The sequence below is a fragment of the Onychomys torridus genome, chromosome 2 (genome assembly GCF_903995425.1).
Source record: "Onychomys torridus chromosome 2, mOncTor1.1, whole genome shotgun sequence".
NCBI lineage: Eukaryota > Metazoa > Chordata > Mammalia > Rodentia > Cricetidae > Onychomys > Onychomys torridus.
In genome coordinates, this window is record NC_050444.1 from 158,956,299 (window position 1) to 158,983,091 (window position 26,793).

Below are 26,793 nucleotides of genomic sequence, written 5' to 3' on the forward strand. Positions count from 1 at the left end.
ATAATACATACACACACACACATACACACACACACACACACACACCCCAACATGGATGAACCTTTAAAGTATTAAATTAAATTAAAAAGCCTAACATGAAAGGCAATGTGTTCAAATGCTCCACAAGCATGAAATGTTTAGAACAGACAAATACAGATCAAGTTTGGTTGTCAAAACGGAGGGAAGAGGGTTAGAGACTGCCAGTGGGTTTAGATTCAGCCCGGCTAAGAACTAGACATTTTGAAATGTGAATTGTATCTCGTTAATATTAAAGAAACAACAAGTGAAATTTCAGGGGGTTTGTTTGTTGTTTTCCCAGTGTTTTTGCCTGCATGCATATCTGTGCACCACATACATGCCTGGTACCCAGAAAGGTTAGAAGAGAGTGTTGGATCCCTTGGAACTGGAATTGAGGATGGCTATAAGCCACCATGTGGGTGCTGGGAACCGAACCCAGGTCCTCTGTAAAACCACTGAGCCACCTCTCCAGACCCCAAACTTCGGAGTGTAAAAATGTTAGGAAACTCTGCCCAGCTTTCCTTAGTGAAGCGCAGACAGACCAATGCACTAGGGCAGGTTTGCTACCATACGCTGACACTCCACCTTGGGTGTTGGTCAGAAGCATTCTTCCAAGATCCACAACAACCAGCACCGGGTTCTTGAAGGTGAAATCATCTGGAAATATCACCTGAGGGGCAGAAATGTCCAGTCGAACAGTCCACCGCTTACTTTCCTCCTGTAAAGGCAAAATAAAACTCAGCTGTAAACCTGCTCTAACCCTAAAACTCAGGAGGCAGGAGACCAAAATTCAAGGCTAGCCTGGGCTGCTTCATTTTATCACTAATAACTGTGACTGCCAAGCAGCTTTCTGGAGGTGTCTAAACATTCCTGAAACCTCAGCCAGGATGCCGGGCCTCAGGACTGAAACACAAGACACTTAGACTTGTTATACATGTCTGAAGACACTACCACAGGTAGATGTTTGAAGTAGAGAGGAAAAGTTAGCAAATTATTAATCTGAGGAGTTGTTTGTACTGACTGATAGCTTAAGAGGGCTTTTGTTTGTAATTTACAAGGCTTAATACTTTGTGAAGTATTGAAGAAATCATGAAATACAAATCAACATTGAAATATGTATGCTTTTATTTATTCATAGACACTGGTAATCATAAACTTTCACCCGGCAAGGTGGCACACGCCTTTAATCCCAGCACTTGGAAAGCAGAGGCAGGAGGATCTAAGTGAGTTCAAGGCTATCCTGGTCTACAAAGCAAGTTCCAGGACAGCCAGGGCTGTTATACAGAGAAACTGTCTCCAAAAAAAAAAAAAAAAAAAAACATATATAAATAAACTTTCATGCTAAAGTATCCTGAGGGAAATACGCATTCTAATATTTGTAATATAAATAATACAGCAAGTTATGAATTGGTAAATTCTTTCTGATTAAAATTTGCCTCAATTTCATGTATGTGGTAAAGGCTATTTTATATAAATGTAATCAGAAACCCGCACCTGACACTGCAAAAGTGGCCAAGAACCTGAGATTAGACAGATCATGAGCCCTAAGGGAAACCTACTACTAGTACTCTGCTAGAGGAACACAGTAATGAATGACACCTAATGTCACACTGCTGTACTCACAGTATCAGTGCATCACTCAACCTCACCAGAGAAGCTTCTTTTTGCATAGATGGATAACTGACACAGAAACCCACAATTGGACAATGCAAAAAGTGAGACTTTGGAGCATCCAACCCTAGAGAAGATGTCTTCATCAAACCCTCCCCTCAAGACTCAAGGATTTATATGGAATAAGAGGCAGAAGAAATATTATCAGAAATAGAGGTGGCAGATGACTGCCAAGGAAATAGTCTTCCAGGCACAACAGGACCAGTATACATAAGAACACAGAGACTTGACAATACCCACTAGAAGTGCAAAGACTGAAACCAGACAAAAGCCCATCACTGAGAAGTCCCACCCCCAACCAAGAAGATATTTGCAAGTGATATCTGCTGGGAATGGGGAAAAGTTTTCTCTAGTGGAGTGTTGTAATAGGTAGCTGTTTCAGCTTTGAACTGGAAATGCCACCCTCAATGAGGCTTTAGTAACTGTCATGCCTACAAGGCAGAGCAGAGAGAGGACCCTTGAAGACCCAAGATCCTGATGGTCTGGTTCTCTTGGTTCCTAGATCCTGGACACTGGAGGTAGATGGAGCAGAGTTCTCCAGGGAACACCGCCGGACTGTGCTTCACTTTTCCCAGACCCTGTTACCTATCCCTTCACTTGTAAGTTACCCCACAAAATAAACCTCCCTTTTAACTACATGGAGTTGCCTTAATATTTAAACCAATAGAGTGTCACTGGGTATATCAACCACATCCACAGTGGGCCCCATGCCCAAGAGAGTGAGCTAACACAAAACGGATTCCATAGTTTTTTGTGTGTTTTTGTTTTGTTTGGTCTTGTCTTATTTAGGTGTTTATTTTACTTTTCATTTGTTTGGGGTTTTTTTTTGTTTGTTTGTTTTGAGATAGAAATAACATGAAGTTAGATGGGTAGGGATGTGGGGAGGATCTGGGAGGAGTTGGGAGAGGGAGAAAGAATATGATCAAAATGTATTGTAGGAAAAAATTGTAATAGAAATTAAGAAAAAAAAGAAAGAACCCTCTTTTGAAGATAACAGGAAGGCACTGATAGCTGTAATTTATTCTGAAACACACACACACACACACACACACACACACACAGGAAAATAAGACTAATTAATTACCCATCCCCCCACCACAAGTCTTTAGGCATTTGACTTGGAGCATCACTGCCAACCTTCAGCATTCACAAGAGCCACACTTGTCTAACAGCTCCATCTACTGCCATGCCTGGGCAGTGCACTACCACACCCAGAGTCAGAAACTGTCGCTCTGGACAGTGAAGCGGCTTCTTGGCTCTCTCTATTCAAGGTGTCCTCGAGTTGGCTGGGCACACAGCACAAGTCACTACCACAAGTAGAGCATTGTTCTACTGAATACCTTTTAAAACAGTAAGAGGAAGGTTCTTCTGTGAACTACCTGCAGATTAGTCTGGAGAGGCACTCAGGCAAATCTTAAAATTACCCTCAGAGCAAGGAAAACATGATCTGGTCAGCAATGTTCATTTCCTTAAATGAACTACTAATAGAAAAGACATGAGCTGTTTGTTTTATGATAGATATAATTATACATTTTCCTTTTTTGTTTTTGTTTTTGTTTGTCGAGACAGGGTTTCTCTGTGTAGCTTTGCACCTCTCCTGGAACTCACTCTGTAGCCCAGGCTGGCCTCAAACTCACAGAGATCCGCCTGCCTCTTGCCTCCCAAGTGCTGGGATTAAAGGCATGCGCCACCACGCCCGGCTCCCCTTTTTTTTGACTCACCTAGTTGGCATACATAACTGATACAAGCAAGCCTATCTACTACAGGTCATGAACTTGTCAGGAAACATGGTTGCCTCTCCCACCCCCAAACAGAATCACGCAAGGCTACTTACAATAAAATCTCCCACGAGCAATCGGTCAAGAGTCTGTCGGATCTCAGCCTTGGTCTGCATCTTCAGCTTGTTATATTGTCTTCGAGCTGCTTCAGCTACCCTCAACTCAAGCTCAGACTGATAACCAAAACCTGCAAGATTGGAAAGGCACAAGACGTCAGAATTTGCAAGTAGCTGGGCTACTGTTGCTTCTGCTCGCACCCAGGAGATCCACCAAAGTGGAAAAGGTAGTCAGTGACAAAACCAGATCTTGTGTTTGTTTTTCAGAGAGATTTCTCTGTGGAGCCCTGGCTGTCCTGAAACTCGCTCTGTAGACCAGGCTGGCCTCAAACTAAGAGATCCACCTGCCTCTGCCTCCCAAGTGCCAAGGTTAAAGTGCCACCACCGCCCAGCCCCAAACAGCTCTTCATAGGACAGCCAGGAGAAGGAAGGCAGGGGAGTGGACAGCCTTAAGGGCGTGGAGGTACGTGGAGGGTGCCTACCTTATTAGAATCCCTAAAAACACGTCTGAAAACCCCAAACTGCTGTATCTCAAAATCATGATAAAGCAGAATATTATATTGAAGGAGAAATGTCAGCCAGGTCACATACGGCTACTGTTGATATGAAAAGCCTCACAACTGTCAAAAGACTACAAGAGCTTCACAGTGGGCAAGGAGGAAGGATGTACACAAAGAAAATGTTACTGTTTCACAAGCCTCCCTGTCAGTGAAAGCACTTGTCTCACCCTCCTTGAGGAATAAAGTCATAAGTGCATCAATAGCAATACTTAGAACCCTACAGTCTAAATCAAGTGAAGAGGGAAAAAAAAAAAAAAAAAACCAGAGATGCTGCCATCTAGAAAGAAATTCTTGAACATTCCACCTTAGTTCATCAAGCTAAAACATCCTGGCTTGCCAAATAAACTGCCATCCATCCCAGGATGAAGGATGAAAAAGGGCATCCTAAAGGGACATGGGAAGGACATTGGCAAAGGACACTCAGTTGGTGTCTACCACAATCCTGTCACTTATTCTGCAGCTCTTGCCATAATACCAGGTCATCAAAATACATTAAAACCTTGTCCAGAGCACCAGCAATGACTCAAAAGAGGAGTTTTTTTCCCCAAAGGTAACAAAGGATCAAACAAACAAAAAAAGTTAACCTGAGGTATGAACCTTTCCCTTGTAGAAAAAGTCTGCCACTTTTTTAATAGCCTGTGGGTTGTAGATGATGTTCAGAGGCCTTGTGTTGACATGCAGCCGCCTCTCAAATTGGCTGTGCACTGGATTCCTCTCATAGAGCATCTCAAAGACGGGATTGTCTGGGTCTGCAGCTAAAGAAAGAACGAAGAGTGGAACACAACAAAAACAACCACTATACCCACACAGGCCTGCAAAGTATTCTGGGAAATAGACATTTTCTAAATTCTTTTCTAATCAGTTCACAATTATGCAGATTTTTTAAATAAAGCCTAATGAGTCTTGACTCTTAATTTTTAACAGGAATTATGACAGCTAGGCTACTGTATTTATTCCCTTAATGCAAACCCAGGGCTAGCCTTGCAAAGCTACCCTAGTGACACCAGAGAAACAGTCCCACCTGCAGAGTACCAGGCTGCCTCACAGTGTGACATGGATCCACCTAGCAAACCACTATGCACAGAACAGAAATCAAAGTCTACCAATCAATAATAATGATTTCTTTTCAGAGCATATGAAAACTTACCAGGATATTGATCACTTCTGTCTGCTGATGCAGTTTGAAGACCAAAAGACTGTGAAACTCGGCCAACTTCTTTCTGCTATTAAACACAATATACAAAAAAATGCTTTAGTGGGCAAGAGGGACAGTACACTGCCCCTTCACCTTGCACACCTTGCTACTTCTTTGCACATATGACTCAAACCCCCTTCACACTGAGTTTTACCCAATCCATACACTACTGTACCATTTCCCTGAGCTGACAATATGCTATGTGGTACCCAGTGCATCTAATGGATTACCAGATGAATACTAAGTATTCATAACTTTTCAAACTTTAAGTCCATCCTCCCACACTCTCTAAGAACATTCAAAAAGAAGTACAGACAGAGTAAATGGGTAAATATTCAGCTATTTAGACTATGTCTTTGACCACTTAATAAGACTGAAGATCCCATAGTTGGTAAAGGATATTACATATAAAATTGCACATATATAAAGGACTTAAGGCAGTTCTCTTTTGGGCTCCTTGAAAGATGAAATTTCACATTTACAGTAGGTTGTGAGCATAGCTGTTAGACATGGGAAGGACTCAACTATTAACCATGAAATGCAGAGAGCAGGTGTTCCTGGCATTATCCCCAGGTAGACAGACACTTCTATAATGGCTACAGCATAGGGAGGGAAGAGGCAGAGCCACACAACTCACCAACATTTTCTCTCTAACAAGGTCAACAAAGGACCTAGTCCCAGTCTGTCTCCAATGATCAAATGTCAAAATCAGTTCAGGTGACAGGACTTCAGATTTCCTAAAACAGGCATAATATACCTACACCCACAGGTGCTAGCCATACCACTGCAACACACGCTGGCCACGCCATGGTAGGACATACCGGATTAGGGAAGACCAGGAGAGGAAACATGGTTCCTTCAGTCGCCAAGTCTCGGAGGAACAGTCCACCCAACCGGACTAAAAGCAAGGAGGAGTTTCTTCGAGGAAGAGACTCTGCTAGAAGCTTTACATCTATAAAAAGATAAGCATAAGAAATGGCATTATGATATAAGTCCTAATGTGCTTTATATCTAGAAATAGTGGCTATATTTTAAAGAGAACTATTTAACAGTAGGAAGTATTTTTCCATGAAGTTTGAACACACATATGCATACTTACACACACATATGCTCAGTCCACTGTGGATGGTGCTACCCCTGGGCAGATGTGTAGTGATATTTTATTTGTGCTGAAATGTGGTGATATTTTATTTATGCTTTGATAAATAAAGCTTGCCTGGAGATCAGGGGGAAAAGGCCAGCCATTTTAAGTAAACAAAATCAGGCAGCACATGTCCTTAATCTGATCACTTAGTAGACAGGGTCTCTGTGTGTTCAAGGCCATACTAGGGAACAGAGCCAAGCGTGGTGACACACGCTTTTAATCCCAGTACCAACCATAGAGACCTAGAGGTCTGTACAAACAGACAGTGACAAGGAAGTGAGGTAGCTGGGCTAAGAGCCAATGAGAGGGCAGAAAAGCAAGGCATATTAAAGGCATGGATAGACAGGAAGTAGTTTGCATTTGGAAGCTGCAGAGTTGGTGAGGAAAAGTTGGATGTGGCTTGTTCTGTTTCTCTGATCTTTCAGTGTTCACCCCAATACCTGGCTCCGGGTTTGCTTTAAGACCCTTTAAGATTCGTGCTATACAGGTGGACCCGAATATTTAAGAAAGCAGACTGAACACGCCAGAAGGAACAGGCCAGTAAGCAATGCTCCTCCATGGCCTCTGCTTCAGTTCCCGCCCCAGGTCCTGCCTTGAGTTCCTTTAATGACATACTGTGATACGGACATGTAAATCAAACCAACCCTTTCCTCCCCAGATGCTTTTGGTCATAGTGTCTCACCACAGCAATAGAAACCTAACTAAGACAAACCTCTTGGTGCCCTTATGATATAGATTTTGAGGATCAAACTTGGGTCTTCTGCAAGAGCAGTATGCACTCTTAACCTCTGAGGCATCTCTCCAGCATCTGCTTTCTCACAGACTCTAACTGCCACAGATGACGAAAACAGACAGTGTGTTGGCCCTAGAGACGGGCAGAGCTCACTCTGAGCAATACCTGAGAACTCAAGCTGCATGAAAGCACTCTCACTGGCATGAGCGGCACCTTGCTCCTTGTGCAGGAGAGTCACTGTGCCTCGCTGTAGCTGCACGTTCAGCTTGGCAAAGACGTGATCTCGCTTTGTGTAGGTATTCATACATGAGGCATCCACAGTGGGGTCAAAAAACTCCTCGGTGCCTACACAGTGAGGGAGAACAGGCTTAAGAGAAAACATGGAGAGCAAGAGCAGGCGCCCTGACTGGGACGATGCTGCTAAGCCAGATTTCCCTTATTTAGGCAAGAACCCAGAGACATAGGTGACTGAAGGACAGCATCTACTACCCACATGTGGCTACTAGGCAGCGTAACACATGTGGTTGATGTGGCTACTGCAATTTAACTTAAATAGTCCCTTGTTTCGATGGGCTCACACTGACAGCACAGGCCTAGAGAGGGCCTCGGGACTGCCATCAAGCCTCAGAGTTTGTGGACAAGCTCAGATTTAGTTCTCTGGCAATGTTTGCCACTCAGATCTGCCCAATAACATACAAATGACCATAGCCATGGAGTGTCTTCCCTCTACCTCTATGTAACAAACTGCTGTTCAAATGTCATCTCACTTGGTTAAGTCTAGAAATGACCTCTTCAGCTGTTCTACGAAGAGCAGAATGACATTTAGCACCTAACCCTTCACTCTGGCTGAGAGAGCAGGTACAGACCGGGTCCCAGCATACCCAAAATTTCTTCAGGGGTCCAGTGTTCATGTGACTCAGCTGACAACCCTTCCACCACTTGCCCTTCAGGGCTCTGCTGTCCAGACCAGCCGCCCCACCCTGGAAACCAGGACTGCAGGTACTGCAACATCCCACTGCCTCCGCTGGCATCTGGGTCACCAGGTGAGGCTCCTGGAGAATCAAACTGAGGCTCTCGAAGACTCTGTGAAATCACAAAGAGGCAGACATGAAAACCCACAGACAGATACAGGCTGTGATATGCCATCAGTGGCCATGTGCCCTGACAGAAATGCAAGCATATTGACACTGAAGGGCTCAGGGTGCTCTGGGACCGAATGATCCTTTCTAAACAGATTTCTCACCTCTGCTAGCTCCTCTTGCTTATAAAATCGATCATGAACCAATTCACGCAGAATCTTCAATTCCTCAAAGCTCTGTTCCTCCTCAATCCTACACATCTCCTCCTGTTTGGAATAAAATGAAACCAAGACACTGCAGAGCTACAGAAAGTGAACCATCCTCATCAATACACTAGCCCCAGCGCCTCTCTGAAGGCTGAGAAGCAGTGACCAATGAGTGACCAATGCCAAGAGAGCTGCCTCTGGCTTACATGGGGTTCCCTACAATCCAGCAGATGTTACTTGTTCTCAAAAACCCCACTAGAACTAGTGGGAGCAGGAAGAGAAATGAGAATACTCTTGTCTTCAGCAGAGGCATCCTGATCTGCACAGCACTGGCAGTCACAAATCACATTACACATTAGCTCCATTAACCTGGGCGATCAAGGGAAGCAGCTATCATTGTCCCTACCTTCCAAGAGGAAACTGAAGGCCAAGCTCACACAGTATGTGTGATCAGGCCCTAGCTCTTTCATATTCACAATTAGCAAGGGTGTGGTCATTTCAACATGTTTCATACTAGCTACTAAAGAGTAGCAATGACAACTATTATGTCACTTTTTTTAAGAAAGTAAAATCACTATCCTAAATAATGTCTGATTTCCTAACATTAGAAGAACACTGTTGTAGAATATTAGTTAAAGATGTATTACATTCATTTATGCTATGAAATATTTGTTTAATGCTGCAAAGATGTGTTGTATTCTTTTTTTTTTTTTTTTTTTTTTTTTTTTGGTTTTTCGAGACAGGGTTTCTCTGTGTAGCTTTTTGCACCTTTCCTGGAACTCACTTGGTAGCCCAGGCTGGCCTCAAACTCAGAGATCCACTTGGCTCTGCCTCCTGAGTGCTGGGATTAAAGGCGTGCACCACCACCGCCCGGCATTCTTTTATGTTGCATTTGTTTAGCTCTGTGAAGCTGTGTTACTGTGCCTGTCTAAAACACCCAATTGGTCTAATAAAGAGCTGAACAGCCAATAACTAGCCAGGAAAAAGGATAGGTGGGACTGGCAGGCATAGAGACTAACTAGAAGGAGAAAAAAGGAGGAGAAAGGACACCAGGGGCCAGCCACCCAGCTATACAGGAGCCACGGAGTAAGAAGTAAAGAAAGGCATATAGACTAGAGAAAGGTAAAAGCCCAGAGGCAAAAGATAGACAGGATAATTTAAGTTAAGAAAAGCTGACTAGAAATAAGCCAAGCTAAGGCCGAGCATTCATAAGAAAGAATGACTCTAAGTCATTATTTGGAAGTTAAGTGGCAGACCCACAGAGTTTAAAAAAAAAAAAAAAATACTATAGAACACACTAGTAGCACGTGCCCACAGCTACCTGGCCACCTCAGCTCTGATTCAGATGCCTCCTCCTCCTCCTCATAATGCCCTGCCTTTGTCTTCAGGAAAAGCCATGCAGAACAAATAACAGACCTAGTCCATCCTTTTCACAAGGTGCCCATTGTCACGTATCTATGTCAGACACCACTGAAGACAGAAACATGCAAGAGGGGGCTATGGCCTCAGCATGCTGACAGGATGGATAAGAACTCAGGGGTTAAGCAGGACCCCTGGGGACCATCCAGTGAAGAACTATTCCTTTTTGTTCATGAAGGTCAACTACAGGAACAAACTAGAAATAACCCTAGCCAAAACATAGAGAATGGTCTGAGCCATTCACAAAGGCAAAGCCATTATGGAGCAAAGCAGCCCCACTGCCTTTCCTTTTCCTGGGAGAAGAAGGCAGGCAGACCCAGGAAGGGGTACCCTAGGCCACAAATAACTCAGCTAAGGCTAACCTTCTCATCTCTGTCACTGGCTTTGGCTTCCTCTACCACCAAAAGCCAATCAAGTCAATGAGGAGTACAGAAAATATAGGCCAATGTCCACAGAAATTAGCTACAGACCAACAGTTAGACTAGGTGCGGCACTGGAAGAAACACTGGTGACTCCATGAGTCTCCCTGAACTGCATGCACAGAACTACATACTGTACCAGGAGGGGTCTGGCAGGGTCATGGCCATTTCTGCTTCCTCTCACCTGATTGATGGCTCTTCTCGGGGAGCAGGAAAACACTTCTGGCCAAGATGAGGCTCACTACCTCCCAAGGAGTCCCTACTCTACTGAGCCCAACACTAGCCTATAAAACTGTGCCTCCAGCAAGGGATTTTGTATCTTCTCAGTCTGTGAGAAAATATTCTTAGCTAAGTGTGGTGGCTCATGCCTATAATCCTAGGACTACAGAAACAGAAATAGGAGGATTAGGAGTTCAAAATCAGCCTCAGCTACTAGAGTCTGAGGACAGCCTGGGCTACACACAACACTGTCTCAAATCCAAACAAACAAATAAAGAAAAATTAATAAGCAAGAGGTCCACTCACCTTGTCCTCTGCAGGTAACACGCCTCCTTTTAATTTGTTGAAATATCTGTCAGTGTAAAACACAGCATCTCGGGCACGATGCAACAAGAAGTCCCAGGTCCAACACTTCCTCTGCTCTCTGATTTCATACAAGTTAGCATTCAAGGCAAAATACCACCATTCTCGACAGCTGCAACAATCCATGACAACATGTTACTCCTCCCAATAAAAAATTCAGTGCTCTTGGTCCAGGACAACCTAGACCTCTGCTGACTCCTGAGACATTTCTCAAATCAGCCTTGGTCTCTGTCTTGGGTCCATTTTAACACTGACCTGATGGGCAGAAGAGTGATTCTGTCACCAAAAAGACATTGAATTACACTGTATAATAATACCACAGCATGTGACCAGGGTGCCTCACCCAGAGCATCCCTCCCCAGGAAGAAATCGCTGCTGGCAGAAAGGCAAACACCACCTTGAGACAGTTACCATGGACTTGACCACTACAGATTTAACTGAGTTTCTAAGGACATACATAGAAACAAGTGAGATCATTAAAAAGGTTTACTTATCAGACTGGTCACATGTATCATTATAATATGAAGAGAGAATTTATGGGACAGGAAAGATGGCAGCAATTAAGAGCACATACTGAGGCTGAGTATGGTGGCACACACCTTTGACCCCATTATTTGGGAGGCAAAGGGAGGCAGATCTGAGAGTCTAAAGACTGTCTAGTCTGAATAGTGAGTTCCAGAACATCCAGGGATACACCAAAATAAACAGGACAGAGTGTCCCCATAGGACCAGAGCTCAGTTCCAGCAACTACATCAGGCAGCTCACATCAGCCCTTAAGTCTAGTTCCAATGTGAGGCCCTTCTCTGGCCTCTGTGGGCTCCTGCACCATGCAAATACACAATCACTTACATACACATAAACATAATTTAAATTAAAATGTATTTGTGGGCTGGAGAGACTGCTCTTCCAGAGGTCCTGAGTTCAATTCCCAGAAATCACATGGTGGCTCACACCATCTGTAATGAGATCTGGTGCCCTCTTCTAACCTGCAAGGACACACGCTGGCAGAAAACAGTATATATAATAACAAAAAAAAAAATTCTTAAAATAAATATTTGTGAGAAAGAGGATTGATGCTTGCTCTGGAAGTCAGAGAGCACAACCTACTTAATGTGGGCCAAACAGACCGGAGGACAGACAGACAAAAGGAGATCAGAAGAGTGCTGCAGGAGCTGGAGAGCTGGCTCAGAGGTTAAGAGCACTGGCTGTTCTTCCAGAGGTCCTGAGTTCAATTCCCCACAACCACATGGTGGCTCACAACCATCTGTAATGAGATCTGGTGCCCTCTTCTGGCATGCAGACATTACATGCATGCAGAACACTGTCTATGTGATGAATATACAAATAAATAAATAATTTTTAAAAAAAAGAGTGCTACAGAGAATAACCAACATCACTAAACAAGAACAATCTGCTTGCTAAGTGACAGCGAGGATCTTCTGAGGTTCACTACTCTCAATCTAAGAGTGGTTCTTACCTCAACAGAGATGCAATAGAAAAATCAATATAACAACAGACACTTCAGGCCCCACTTTGTCCCAGATATTATTTCTCTTTCCTCATAGGTAACACATTCACGAATTTTAAAATGTAACTACTTCTACCAAAGTTAACCCAACTGCCCTTTTTTCTCCAGTCACATGTAAAGGATGGGAGTCATGTTTCTGATCTGTGTACAGGAAAGCATGCTGCCGGAAAATGAACTTATGGGGAATATGCAAAGGTGCCCTTACTTCTTGGACACGGCCACTTTTGGTTTCCACTTCCGGAATTTCACCTGCCTCTCCTTCCGCTCCAGCTCCTTGAGGAATCCCATGATTTGTCGGTATTGCAGCTTTGTTAAAGAGTAAGAGATACTAGATTAGGATAGAATTCATTCTTTGGCTCAGTCAAGACCTCCATCTAACAGGAACAACTCAGTCTGCTAAGTTGAAGTTCAGTGACCAAAGCATCATCAGGCTACTTGTTCTCCGATGTTCTCTGCTCAGTACTTAGAAACACCAATCCAAACTGAAACTAAGTGGACATGAACCCAATTGCACCATGTGATGCCACTTGGGTTTGCACCTATCAGACTCTGGCCCGCAGGGAAACAATGCTGAGGACACCATTGCAGGGTGGTTTTCCTTGACTCCAGCTTCCAGCAACGGGTCTGAGACTCTGGAGGAAAAGTACCTGGGACAGCTTCAAGGGAATGGTCTCCAGCTGAATATCACACTCAATCCTCGGGCTATGCCGGGACCTCAGAGGCTCCTTGGAGCAGTTTCTTTTCAAGAGGGCGGATGCACACACAGGCTCCAGGATGTAGTGGTGACTGCGACTCTCCATGCTTCTGGCCATGGCCTCCTGTGTCACAAGAATACACACCAACCTTCCTTCTGGCTATTACTTTCTACAACATTGGGAATTTAAGCTGAATGGTGAAACTAAGCCATGGGCTGTGGCATAGCATCACTGTTACCCAATCCACCTTATGCCACCAGGAGTTGGGGAAATGAATCATTTTTCTCCATTTCACTAAAGGACCTACAATTTCTTTACAAAAACACTAAGCTAAGCTTTTCCTTAGTCCTTTCCAAACAGTAATGGTATCTATCCATGTGTCTTAAAAGGAATCCCCATGGTGATATTCAAGGAGAAACCCCAGGAGGCTAGTCGCTCTTAAAGAAGCTGCTCTGTTCACTTGAAATTTTCATGTTTGAGACCTACTGGCCAACAAAATGCTAACTCCAGTGTGCCACGGGCACACAGCAGTAAGAAGCAAGAAATAGGACACACAGACACATCTTACAAACAGAATGTTAGCCAGGTGTGGTGGTGCAGGCCTTTAATCCCAGCACTTGGGAGACAGAAGGATCTCTGTGAATTTGAGTCCAGCCTGGTCTGGTCTACATAGTGAGTTCTAAGACAGCCAGGACTATGCAGAGAGACCCTGTCTCAAAAATAAATAAATATTAATTTTTTTTTAAAAAAAGGCAGAACTTCACATGAAAAAGATATAAAAACATCTACCAGGCAACCCGATCCAAGTTAAAATACACAAGCCACCACAGGGCATCTGAAACCTGCAGACACAATAAGCATCTCAGGCAGACTCTAGAACAAAGATGCTTGTAGAAGGAGAATCCAGGGACTACAGCCTGAAAATCAGAGTCTTTGCACCACATGTCTTTGGTACCATCTTACACTAAAGTCCTGGCCAGAACATACCTGTAACTCCGCCTGGGGCAAATCCCCCAATAAAGTGCAATCAACATCCCAGTAGACACTAAACTCAGCCACATCTAATCGTTTTTTTCGCATTAGTTTCTGTACCTGAGGGAGAAAGAGGAGAAAAAAGGATGGCCACCTTTAATCCTGGGTATATTTGTTGTCCACTCAACTAACGAAGTGTGAAATATCACACATCAGACACTTTGCAAGGTGCAAGGGATACAAAACCGAAGGAACAGTCCACTCTCCTACAGCTCAAACTCCATCCACGCAAGGCCTGATGGCTCACATCTTTGATCCCAGCACTCAGGAGGCAAAGGCAGGTACATCTCTGTGAGTTCAAGAATACAGCTAGCTAGTCTATACAGTGAATTTCAGAACAGCCAGGAAACAAAGTAAGACCTTGCCTTAAAAATAAATAAATAGATAAACAAAATCCAACCAGCTAGCAACACCAATGTGGACAAATATTTTTAATTACATAAAAGAAGCAGTGGAAGGATATCTAAGCTAGGAGCAAACAAACAGAAAATATCACTGGGCAGAGGAGTGTCAAAATATCTGCAAATATCAGCCAGGTGGTGGTGGCACATGCCTATAGTACCAATACTCGGGAGGTAGAGGCAGGTGAATCTCTATGAATTAGAGACCAGCCTGGGCTACAGATTGAGTTTCAGGAGAGTCAGTGTTAGACAGAGAAACCCTGTCTCATAAAAAGTGGAAAAAAACCAAAAAACTTGAAATTTCATACAAATGACTAAGTCAGCAAAAAGGGGGATAGTGATTATATTTCTTAACTAGAACTCTGAATGGCAGAGAAACAGTATGGATATACGTGCATGAACACATATTTAAAGTGGGAAGTCAACTGAGTATTGAAAAAGCATCTTGGACTATTACTAGAGTATCAGTTTGAACAGTGTCTTCTTCCAAGAAGTCACGTTCACCCACAAGTGTGAGTGTGTCCTTACTTGTAAACACCATCTGTGCAGACAGAATCAGGTCAAAATGAAGCCATCCTGGATGAGTGTAGGTACAAAGCTAATGAATGGGGTCCTTGTAAGAAGGAAAAAGAAAAGGACAGAGGAGACAAGGCCTTGTGAACACCAGCACAGAGACTTCAGTAACACATCTATAAGCCAAGGAAGCAGAGGCTTCCTGTAACCCTCAGCTAGAGAGGGATGTGGATACGCTGACTTCTTAGTTTCACATTTCTGGTTTCCAGAACTAGAGAAAAAAATTACTGTAGCTTTTTTGTTTTTACCTTCATTTTTGTTTTGTTTTGTTCTGAGGCAGGGTCTCACTATGTTGTCCTTGGCTGGCCTAGAACTCGCTACATAGACCAGACTAGTCTTGAACTCAGGATCTGCCTGCCTCTGTCTCCTAGATGCTGGGATTTAAGGCATGTACCACCACATCCTGCTCTTTTTTTATTTTATGTGTACGGATATTTTGCCTGCATGAGTGTCTGTACATCTGATGTAACCAGTGCCTGCAGAGGCCGAAAAAGGGTGCTGGGTCCACAAGCACACAAAGGCTCAAAAGCTGTAAATGGTCGTCCCAGTCAAGAAAAATGATGGGCTGCTGAGGCTGGTGATGCACACGTGTAATTCCCAGCACTTGGGAAGTGAACACAGGAAGACCAGAAGTCCAAAGAGATGTTTAGTAAATTGCGTATCTAATTCAAGTTTGGCCTAGGCTCCATGAGGCCATCTCAAACTTGGAAATGATCTGTCAAATTCTCTTTATCAGCAATATCAACCACCAGTAGCCCTACCCAACAGAACACTTACTCTAGTAAGGTGCTATCTACCTCTCGAATAGGAAATACAATCAATTAAAACAGGTGTGGTCCAGCAGTGGTAGCACACACCTTTAATCCCAGCACTCGGGAGGCAGAGCCAGGTGAATGGTGAGTTCAAGGCCAGCCTGGTCTACAGAGTGAGTTCCAGGACAGGCACCAAAACTACACAGAGAAACCCTGTCTCAGAAAACTAGAAAAAAAATTTAAAAAAATACAGGTGTGATGGTGTCAGCCTGCCATCCTGGTAGAAGATAAAGAAACCCTGTCTAAAAAACAAAAAAACAGCCGGGCGGTGGTGGCGTACATCTGTAATCCCAGCACTCAGGAGGCAGAGGCAGGCGGATCTTTGTGCGTTGAGGCCAGCCTGGTCTACCAAGCAAGATCCAGGAAAGGCGCAAAGCTACACAGAGAAACCCTGTCTCAAAAAACCAAAAAAAAAAACAAAAACAAAAAACAAAAAACCAAGCAGGGCAGTGATGGTGCACGCCTTTAATCCCAGCACTTGGGAGATAGAGATGGCAGATCTCTGTGAGTTTGAGGTCAGCCTGGTCTACAGAGTGAGTTCCAGGACAGCCAAAGCTGTTACACAGAGAAACCCTGTCTCAAAAAGCCAAAAAGAAAAAGAAAAAAAAACAAAAAACAAAAAACAAAAAAAAGGGCACGTGAAAAGTGTGGAGAATCAGTGTTTTATCAGGTAGTCTAAAACACCATTATAAAAAGGGACTGTGTGGAAACCATCACAGACATTATCAGGGAGCAGGTGAAACTCTTAAGTGGAATGAGTTTCCTTGGTGATTGACAAAGGAGTAGAAAAATGGAGGAGGAAACCCTTTGCCAACAGGAACCCTCTGCACCTCAGTATCTTTGTGTATAAACCAAAGTGATGCAACAGGTCAGTGAGGCGTAACCGTTTCCCTTCCCAGCAAAGTAACTGTTGTCTACACACAAGACACAAGCATAGCCAGGGCAGTGGTGCGCACACCTTTAATCCCAGCACTTGGGGAGGCAGAGGCAGGTGGATCTCTGAGTTCAAGGCCAGCCTGGTCTACAAAATGAGTTCCAGGACAGGACTACACAGAGAAACCCTGTCTAGAAAAACAAAAATCAAACAAACCAAAAAAGGACACCTGCATAGGAGGTGAAGTAGCAGGGCTAGTTTACTTAACATTGAGGGGAGGAACAGAGGTCTGTGGTCAGAGCTCATCATACTCACAGGTTCATTGGCAGCATTCTGCATGGACACATTCTTAATACAGATGCCAAACGCAAAAGGATGAGAGGGATTGGTAAGATCATCTTCAAAGCGCAAGTGGACATCTTGAATTTTTAACTGCAGAGAGAAAAAGAGGAAACATTTAGATAACCACTGCCATAGAACCCTATAGGTGGGGTCCAACCACAGGGCATCTACACACTGGTTTCCAGTGTGCTGAAAGTTCCACAGGACATAATCACGAGCCACTCAAGGATGATAGTTCACTCTCATGAAGATTATCACAGGAAGGCTACAATGCTTCCATCAAATCATTCCAGAAATCAATGTAAACACTTAAACACAGGAATCCCAGGGGCCAGAGAGATGGCTCAGCAGCTATGCAAGCCTAGAAACATAAGCTCAATCCCCAGAACCCTTGTAAAGACAAAAAGAAGAACAGATACCAGAAAGCTGTCCTCTGACCTCTGCACACATAACCCCCACCCGTAATAATAATAAATAAGTAGCATGTTTAGAGAAGAGGGGAGAAAGAATAATGTCACTGAATCCACACAATTGGTCCTGCTGCTCTAGCATCTGTAGAAATCTGAGCCCAAGAAAGCCAGCAAGGCAGGTAAGGTCTGTGAGACTCTCCACGTGTGTTTATTTCTTCTTGCTCCTGTGAGCAAGAGAAGGTACTCTGCTTCAATGAATTAATAACCAACAACGGGGCCTGGGAGTAGCTCAAAAGTAGAGTGTGTGTTTAACAAGTGCAAGGGCCTGGGTCCAGTCCTCAGCACTACAAGAACGATAAAGCATATACACATGTGGTCAAGAAAAGTTGTTCAGCATCATTAGCCATTACGAAAATACAAACTAGGCCAGGGAAATGGCTCAATAGGTAGGAACAATTATTTTGCAAGCATGAGGATCTGAGTTCAAGTCCCCAGCACCACACAGTAAGCCAGGCATGGCTTCATTTACCTGTAATGCCAGCATTGAGGGGACAGAAACAGATCCAAGGACCTGGGTGGTCCAGGTCCTGGATCAGCCTAATCAAAATAGTAAGCTTCCAGCTCAGGGAGAGACCCTGACACAAGCCAACAAGGCAGACAGCAATAGAGGAAGGCACTGACATCCTGCTCTGACCTCCACATCCATGAACACAAGGGTGCCACATGTAAATGTGTGTGCATGCCCAATAAACATAAACCACACACACCACAGAGAAGGGAAGAAAAGAGAAAGTCAAACAACAGTAAGTCATCACTCTGTTAATATGATTGTAATCAAAAGACAATCATGGTATTGAGACCAATGTGGAGAAAAACCAATGCTTAATATTGATGTCAAAATCATAATATGGGCCAGTGAGGTGGCTAGGTGAGTAAAGGCATTTGTCATCAAGGCTGTTATCTGAGCTCCATCCCCAGGACCTGTGTGGTAGAAAGAGAAAACCAAACTCTTCAAGCTGGCCTGGCTTTCAAATGTGTACACCTAGACACACACACACACACACACACACACACACACACACACACACACACACCACATGAACAAAAGTATTATAACATTTTCTTCTGTTTTTTTGGTTTTTCAAGACAGGGTTTCTCTGTATAACAGTCCTGGCTGTCCTAGAACTCATTCTGTAGACCAGGCTGGCCTCAAACTCACAGGGATCCTCCTGCCTCTGCTTCCCAAGTGCTGGGATTAAAGGCCTGTGCCACCACTGCCTGGCAAAGTAACATTTTCTAAAAAAAACAATGCCCTCAAGTGTACCAATCTTTTCATCCACATTAGGAAACTAACAACCTCAGATCATACTTTTAGGGAACATCACACATGCTGAACACATTTGGCCCGGGTTGCCTTGACACTGCAAGAGAACCCTCGAGACTTTAAGCATGGGCTGTCTGTCTTGTAACATTTAATGAAGATTTCATCCCCTAATCCCATTCCTAATGAGCAAACAGGTAGCCCCAGTGCTACAGTGCATCCAAACTCAGTAAGATACATCACCAAGAGGTTGGATACCTTAGTGGCCACTCACTCATAGTCACAACACACTAGACAATGGGGACCCCGCCTCCCTCCATTTGCAGATGAAAAAACTGAGACCAAAGAGGTTAACTGACTTGCCCTGAAACTAGTCATCGAGACCTAAGTACCCTAGCTTCTGAAGTGATAAATCCTTTAGCAAATCAGATTCCAACATTCAAACAGAAAGTGTGGTTGGGTGGGGGGTATGACTTGGAAATGCCCACTCACATCAGCTAAAGCAAGAAAGACCTGTGTCTGCCTCACAACACAGGACTTGCTTTTCAGGTTTTCCCTTTGGCACAGCCTCCAAAAGTGCACACCTGAGCAGTCAGCCCACACACACACACACTGTACCACATAAACCCACAAGAAAAGAGCAACTCAGAAGTGAAAACACATCTGAGGCTCAGAAACCCTTCATGTGTCCTCATAATGGATGACAGGACTCACCTCAATGTTCTCCACAATCCTCGTGACGACCGAGGCGGTGACGGAGTACCAGTAGGGTTCTCCCTTCTGCTGCCGCTCACTCTGCAAGGGAAAGAGCCAGTGTCAGCACAGTCCTGCCCTTTACTGCTGGGACACAGTCACAGGAGCCCAGGTCCCAGAGGCTCTAAGCCTTGCCTTCCATCTGTCCTCCAGGGCTTGAAGCAGGGCTTTCTTGCGCTCCCTCTCCAGTAGCTTCTCCTTCTCATCGTTGAAGTCCTGGATCTTCTCAGGGGCACCAATTAAGTGGAGGCCTGAGATGGAGATCACCCAAGGGTCCACATGCGGGCGGTAAAAGGGGATCTGGAGGGTCACTTTCCCAATCAAGCCTGGGAGGAGAAGGAACGCCTCATTAGACACTCACACAGTTCTAGCTCCCTTTAAAGCGCACATATTACTTCTACCACTATTTATTTTATTTTAAAAAACAGAACCTGACAACTGTGGTGCATTTAAGAAATGCTGAAGAGTCAGAAGCAGGAGGACCAAGGTCATTGGGGGCCATACCTTGGGGAGGGGGGAGACTTAGCTCTGGTAGAACATGTGCCTAGGAAGTGCAAGGACCTGGATTCCATCCCCAGAACCAGAAGGAAAAAAGACAAAAATCACAAAAATAGACAGCAAGCCAAGAGTGGTAGAACATGCCTATAATCACAGCACTCAGGTGGCTACAGTAGGGGGATGGTAAGTTCAAAGCCAGCCTGGAGCAGAAGTTAAGTTCAAGGCTAGCCAATCAGGCTCCTACATACATGAAACTAGTGTTAGGGTAGTCTGTAAAAGCTATATTACAATAAATAAACTAATTAGTTAAAAAGAAGCAGCTACAATTAATTAAACTGGAAAATGCCCAATGAGTCTTTTTTATATCAAATATAGACTATCTACTATGCAAACACTCTTCCAACTGGACCACACCTTGAAAGAAAGGTGTCTTTCTTCCCATGGCACACACATATACAGACCCTCCCCACAGTACCCACCTGCACAGACCCTTCCCATGGCACACACCTGCACAGACCCTTCCAATGGTACCCACCTGCACAGACCCTTCCCATGGTACCCATCTACACACACCCTTTCCATAGCAGCCACACACACAGACCCTTCCTATGGCACCCGCCCGCACAGACCCTTCCCATGGTATGCATCTGCACAGACCCTGGTTACAGGACTCATCTCTTGTTAATTAATAATTGGTTGGTTGACAAGTCTTTGTCAGGAGTTACCATGCTTACATATTAACCCTGAATATACCCACTGTAAACTAAAACAGACAACACAGCATATGGATATAGGAATAAGAACCCAGGCTCATAGCTACCTGGCCAATAAAAGTATACTTACTTTCCCAGCTTCTTCCATTTTAGCCAAGCCTTTAAATTCAATTTAATAAAAGCAGGTCACTGGACATGGTGGTACATGCCTTTAATCCCAGCACTTGGGAGGCAGAGGTAGGAGGATCTCTGTGAATCTGAAGTCAGCCTGGAGACACAGTTGCAGGCCAGCCAGGGCTACATAGTGAGACTCAGTCACAAAAAGCAAGATGGAGGATTCAGAATGGTATTTTCCTTTGTATGTGGTTAAAGAAGGAACCAAGGCCCTTATATGTTCATGCATGTTCAACAAGGGCTCTACCCTGAGCTATAACCCCAGTCCATACAAACAACTGACTGTCTAATACAGTAGTAAATTAAGAATACTGGGGGTGGGAATGCAGTTCAATGATAGAATACTTGCTTTGCATGTACTAGGCTCTAGGTTTAATACTCAGCACTACTGGGGGAGTATTTTTTTAAAAATAATAAAAAATCAGTTTTCCCTAGAAAAATAAGACTTATAACTGAACTTACATCCAATCTGAATTAGTACACAGTGGCAGGTAATTAATTGACTTGAGACAGAGTTGTATACAGTCTACATTGGTCCTGAAGCCTGACCTTCCTTCTCCCTCCCAAATGCTAGGTTGTAGGCATGCTCTGTCATGCAGGGCCACAGCAGTAGTACTGAATGAGTTTGCAAGAGGATACAAAGCATTCTGACAGACAGAACTTATACATCTTATTTACTTTTTGTAAGAAATAAGGTCAAGTTTGCTAATACAGTATCAGAAAACCATCAATTTTCCCCAAAGAGTTACTCTTAATCCTTCAATATTTGAAGAATTTTCTTCTGGAAGTAACCAGTGTCAACATTCTTTAAGCTTTCAGATTCCTGTCAGTATATTTGCTGGTGGTATGCATGCACACACACACACACACACACACACACACACACACACACACACACAAATAAATAACTGTAAAAAAGTTTTTAAAAATACAAAATAGGGGCTGGAGAGATGGCTCAGAGGTTAAGAGCACTGGCTGCTCTTCCAAAGGTCCTGAGTTCAGTTCCCAGCAACCACATGGTGGCACACAACCATCTGTAATGAGATCTGGCGCCCCCTTCTGACCTGCAAGCATATTTGTAGGCAGAACACTGTATACATAATAAATAAATCTTTTTTAAAAAATACAAAATAAATAAATACTATCATGATTTTGTGGTTTTCTGCATGTGCAAGAGTGTTTAAGGATGTGTGTACATGCACGTGCATGCGTGCGTGCATGCGTGTGTGTGTGTGTGTGTGTGTGTGTGTGTGTGTGTGTGTGTGTGTGTAATGTGGAATCCCAGGCCCTGCGCATGTTAGGCAATTCTCTACCACTGAACTACATGCCAAGTCCTATTATTCCCTGACTATTCTGAGGACAGGTTTTGTTGTTCGTGTTTCTGTGTTTGTTTGCTTGGGACAGGGTCTCACTGGCTAGCCTGGAACCCTCTAACAAGTTGGCCTAGAACTCACAGAGATCCACCTACCATGTGGTGAGACTGATATAAACTGATGTAAACTCTCAAACTTTCTGTCTAGTCCCCAGGGCTTTTGACTCTCCTGTCCCAAACAACTTGATCCTCAAACCTTCCTCCTTCCTTTGGTTCCACGTACCAGCTTTGACTTCAAATGGCAATTCCAGTTCTTTCAGGGCATCCTTCTTTAATGGGAGGTTTTCTAATTCAACAGCACCTACAAACAAAACACCATGAAATGTTCATCCAAAGACAGTGTGCTGTTGGCTGTGAACAGAGCACTGAAGGGTAACAGCCATGGCGATGCCACCACTAGCCCAAGGGTTTTGTCTGCAGCATTAATCTGACCACCCACTCTGAACCATAACGACAGCTGAAGAGCGGCGGACTGAAGAGCTTAGGCAAGACCCTAACTATCTCTGTAACGGGCCAGAGAGTAAATATTTAAGCCTTTACATCATGACAATTGCATTCCTTTTTTAAAGTTTGTTATCACATTTATTTGTGTGTGTGTGTGTGCTGTGCACATGTGACAGTCAGTGGACAACTTGCAGAAGTCAATTCTCTCCTTCCATCATGTAGGTTCCAGCAATAGAACACAAGTCACCATGCCTGGCAGCAAGCGTCTTTACCCATTGAGCTATCTTGCTGGCATTTCCTATATTTTTTCCCTAACTCATGGGTCTCACTATGTTGCCCAGGCTGACCTCAAACTTCTGGGCTTATACTATCCCCCTAATTTAGCCTTCTGAGTAACTAGGACTAAAAGGTATATGCCACTAAACCCAGAGGTTTCAATGGTCACTCACCATACACAAAACTCTGTGTTTGATCCCCACCAAAGAAAATGTAAAAAATGTTAAAAAAAAAAAAAAAAAAAAAAAAGAGTTTCTACTGGCCGGTGGTGGTACACGCCTTTAATCCCAGCACTCAGGAGGCAAAGGCAGGCGGATCTCTGTGAGTTCGAGGCCAGCCTGGTCTCCAAAGCAAGTTCTAGGAAAGGCACAAAGCTACACAGTGAAACCCTGTCTCGAAGAAAAAAAAAAAGAAAATGTAACACCACTACAGTGGTACATTTCTGTAATCCCACAGTTCAGAGGTAGAGACAGGGTGAATCAGAAGTTCAGGATCATTCTCAGCTACATAGTGAGTTCAAGGCCAGCCTGGCTAGGGACTCGGTCTCAAAAAAAAAGATAGAATTCCATAAAGTAGAGACAGAAGTATCAGGAATTTAAGATAATTCTAGGATACATAGCAAAATTACAAGCTAGCCTGGTTACATGAGACTCTGTCTCAAAAACAGAGGCCAGGCAGTAAGGGCACATGCCTTTAATTCCAACACTCAGGAGGCAAAGGCAGGAGAATGGATCTCTGTGTTCGAGGCCAGTCTGGTCTACAAAAGTAAGTTCCAGGACAACCAGGACTGTTATACAGAGAAACCTTGTCTCAAAAAATAAACAAATAAATAAATAAAGACAGCAAGATGGCTCAGCAGATAAAGGCGCTTGATGCCAAGCCTGAAGACCTGAGTTCAATATCCAGGACCCACATAGTGCAAAGAGGGAACAGACTCCCAAAAGTTGTCCTCTGACCACTTGGACTCTTAAGTATGCACAGAATCAATTAATTAATATTAGTAAAGTTAGTAAAAGCCATCCTGAGCTAGCAGGTCAGATCTGGCCTACTGGCTAGTTTGAAGATGCCCAGCTTAGGCCAACAGTTCCCACAATATTGCCATCATCTGACTAAGATGTAATGCAGGTTCCTGGGTCCACCCCAACATCCCCCAAACCAGAATCGCTGAGGTTAAAACACAAAACTCAGGGTTGGGGATTTAGCTCAGTGGTAGAGCGCTTGCCTAGCAAGCGCAAAGTCCTGGGTTCGGTCCTCAGCTCCAGTAAAAAAAAAAACAAAAAACAAACAAACAAAAAAAAAACCACAAGACTCTGCTGTAGTTTTTAACACAGTCCAAGCCTTCAGCAATGCCCTCCTCCCAGAATTGATCATGGGTCACAAAATGCTTAAGAATCCATGGTTTAGTTAATAAAACTGAACATAGGCATGGCATATGCCTTTAATCCCAGCACTTGGGATGCAGAGGCAGATAGATTTCTATGAGGCCAGCCTGGTCAATATATACAGTTAATTCTAGGATAGCCTGTCTCAAACAAAAAAAAATAATAAACAAACAAAAGTAACTAACTAAATAAATAAAACTGGTCACCCAAAAGTACTCTATTTTTCTAGCAAGACCAAATGGTCTCTCTGCACCTCCCTTGAGGCATAGTAACTGGTCAGAAGGCACAGAAAGAACAGGGCCAGCCTGTATGATGACTCCAGCCCAGGTGTGTCAAGACAGGGCAGCTAGATTCAGCTCTGCTACCACTTGGAGCCAAATGTTCATCAAATGAATTAAGGGATTATCCCATCCCATGACACTGTTGGGAGGGGTGGGGCCTTTATGTGGTGGGCCTACTTGGTAGAAGTTGAGGTATTAAGGACATGCTCTTGAAAGAAGTATTGAGCCTGAGGCCCCTTTCTGACTCTGCTCCCCATCTATCATAGGGTAAGCAGGCCTATCCAGGGGCTCCCACCATCACTGTAGGCCTAAAGGCAATGGGGCCAAGCAACCTATGTGAACCAAAACTGCACCAAAATAACCTTTCCTCCTTTTCAATTGATTGTCTCAGGTATTTTATCACAGTGAGGGAGGACTGACAAACAGGCTCACCTGACTGTACAAGCCTCCATTTGCATATATACAATCAAGCTCTACTCTGTGCAGGCCACAGGGAACATGAGAAAGACATCACATCCTAGCCACAAACTGCTGAGGAGAGGGCCTTGGTATCATAAAGCTGCTTGCACAACACAAAACAACTTCTGAGCTACTTGAATCTGTCTGGGATAGGTACTTTTGAGAACAGGGTGTATAGACAACAACCATTAACTGGTAGAAAGGCCCAAGAATTGGGCAGACAAAGCTCACTGCAAAGGTGTAATGACATAGGCAGATGACTTCCCCAAATCAATGACTATGCAGACTCTAAAAAAGAGGTCAAACCTAGCAATTTGGCAGATTCTAAGCAAATGTAGTCTCTTTTTTTTTTTGGGGGGGGGGGGCGGTGTTCCATCACAAGCTTTAAGACTGACCTAAAGCAAAATAAATCTATATCCAAAGGTAGGGAGAAAATTATCATAAAGGAGAAAAACTGACAATCTTCTCCTTAGGTGAAAATCACTTTCCGAGAGAAAACTGTCGTTTTCTTGTTTGTTTTTCAAGCACCAGGATTGAAGGCAGGTTCTTGAACATGTGAGGTGAGGGCTCCATGTGCAGCTATGCCCGGGCCCTTTTCTCATGTGCCTTATTTTTCCATATGCTAATCCATCACCAAGGCAGGTGGCTTCTGGGTTTGCCTGGCTGCTGTACTGCTCAGAATCGTCAGGAACTCACACATAAAAATCAAAGAAGCTGAAGCTGAGAAAACACAGGAGGTTTAGAAAGGAAAGAAGAAACAGAAGCCTGTAGCAAGCCAACAGCTAAGGAACAGCAAAACCACAGTAATGGTTCAAAACTGAAGACTTATTAGTCTCCACTCACTCACTCACTCACTCACTCACTCACTCGGCCTGCCCTGCTGGGAAGGGTCCTGCTGGGAAGGACTGCCTGATATTCAGGCAGCAAAGCACCTGAAGGAAGTAGGCATTTTCAAAGCCAGCAGGCCACTCATTGATTTCCAGGCAAACAATTTCCAGGCTTATTCATGGATGACTCGCCCCAAAATTCCTCACCTCACACTGGCCAGAGATCTATTCACTGACACTGGAGCGAACTCAGGCCTCAGGCATTTCCCAGCCATGTCTGTTGACTACCAGATTCTCCTCACTCAGCTCTAGGTTATCTAAAGGCCAGGCTGAATAGGGCTGAAAAAGTCTCCACTTTCTGACTCCCCGGCCTACAACTCCCAGCCTCTGCTCCTGGGATTCACCGCACCTGGAGTGTGGTGGCAGCCCCTCCTGTGCAACCCACTGAGACCCTTTTCTGTTCACTCAAAAGCCGCCCACAGGGGCTTTCCCCAGACAGACAAAACAAAAGGCTCCTCTCCTATGAACCTAAATGCATAATGCAACTTTTTGTGTGTAATTAAACACAGGTTCTCAGTGTCACCTAGACTAGCCTGGAACTCACTATGTACCCCAGACTGGCCTCCAACTCAACAGCAATCGTCCTGCCTCATCCTCTCAAGTGCTGGGATCGCAGGAGCCAGCCCGCACATATAGCTGAAGTGCAATCATTTAGCAAAGGCTGCCTTGTGTTGCTTGGTTTGCCTCCCCACAGGTTAGTGGCTC

General features: G+C 44.1%; 1 protein-coding gene across 5 annotated transcripts in view; it reads right to left on the reverse strand.

Moving 5' to 3' along the window:
- Positions 1-26,793, reverse strand: part of Vps13d (vacuolar protein sorting 13 homolog D) — a 229,558-nt gene that overhangs the window by 190,452 nt on the left and 12,313 nt on the right. For 4 of the 5 annotated variants that reach the window (XM_036179301.1, XM_036179300.1, XM_036179298.1 and 1 more), the window contains exons 3-18: positions 22,583-22,660; positions 19,738-19,928; positions 19,564-19,644; positions 17,092-17,208; positions 14,072-14,176; positions 13,037-13,207; positions 12,595-12,695; positions 10,804-10,972; positions 8,399-8,500; positions 8,037-8,238; positions 7,321-7,500; positions 6,100-6,230; positions 5,231-5,306; positions 4,668-4,838; positions 3,524-3,654; positions 604-736 (exon numbers count right to left, since the gene is read on the reverse strand). In XM_036179301.1, the coding sequence (XP_036035194.1) occupies positions 604-736; positions 3,524-3,654; positions 4,668-4,838; positions 5,231-5,306; positions 6,100-6,230; positions 7,321-7,500; positions 8,037-8,238; positions 8,399-8,500; positions 10,804-10,972; positions 12,595-12,695; positions 13,037-13,207; positions 14,072-14,176; positions 17,092-17,208; positions 19,564-19,644; positions 19,738-19,928; positions 22,583-22,660 (2,139 nt within the window). The remainder of the gene's footprint in view (positions 1-603; positions 737-3,523; positions 3,655-4,667; positions 4,839-5,230; positions 5,307-6,099; positions 6,231-7,320; positions 7,501-8,036; positions 8,239-8,398; positions 8,501-10,803; positions 10,973-12,594; positions 12,696-13,036; positions 13,208-14,071; positions 14,177-17,091; positions 17,209-19,563; positions 19,645-19,737; positions 19,929-22,582; positions 22,661-26,793) is intronic. The other variant, XM_036179299.1, reaches the window with a different exon arrangement.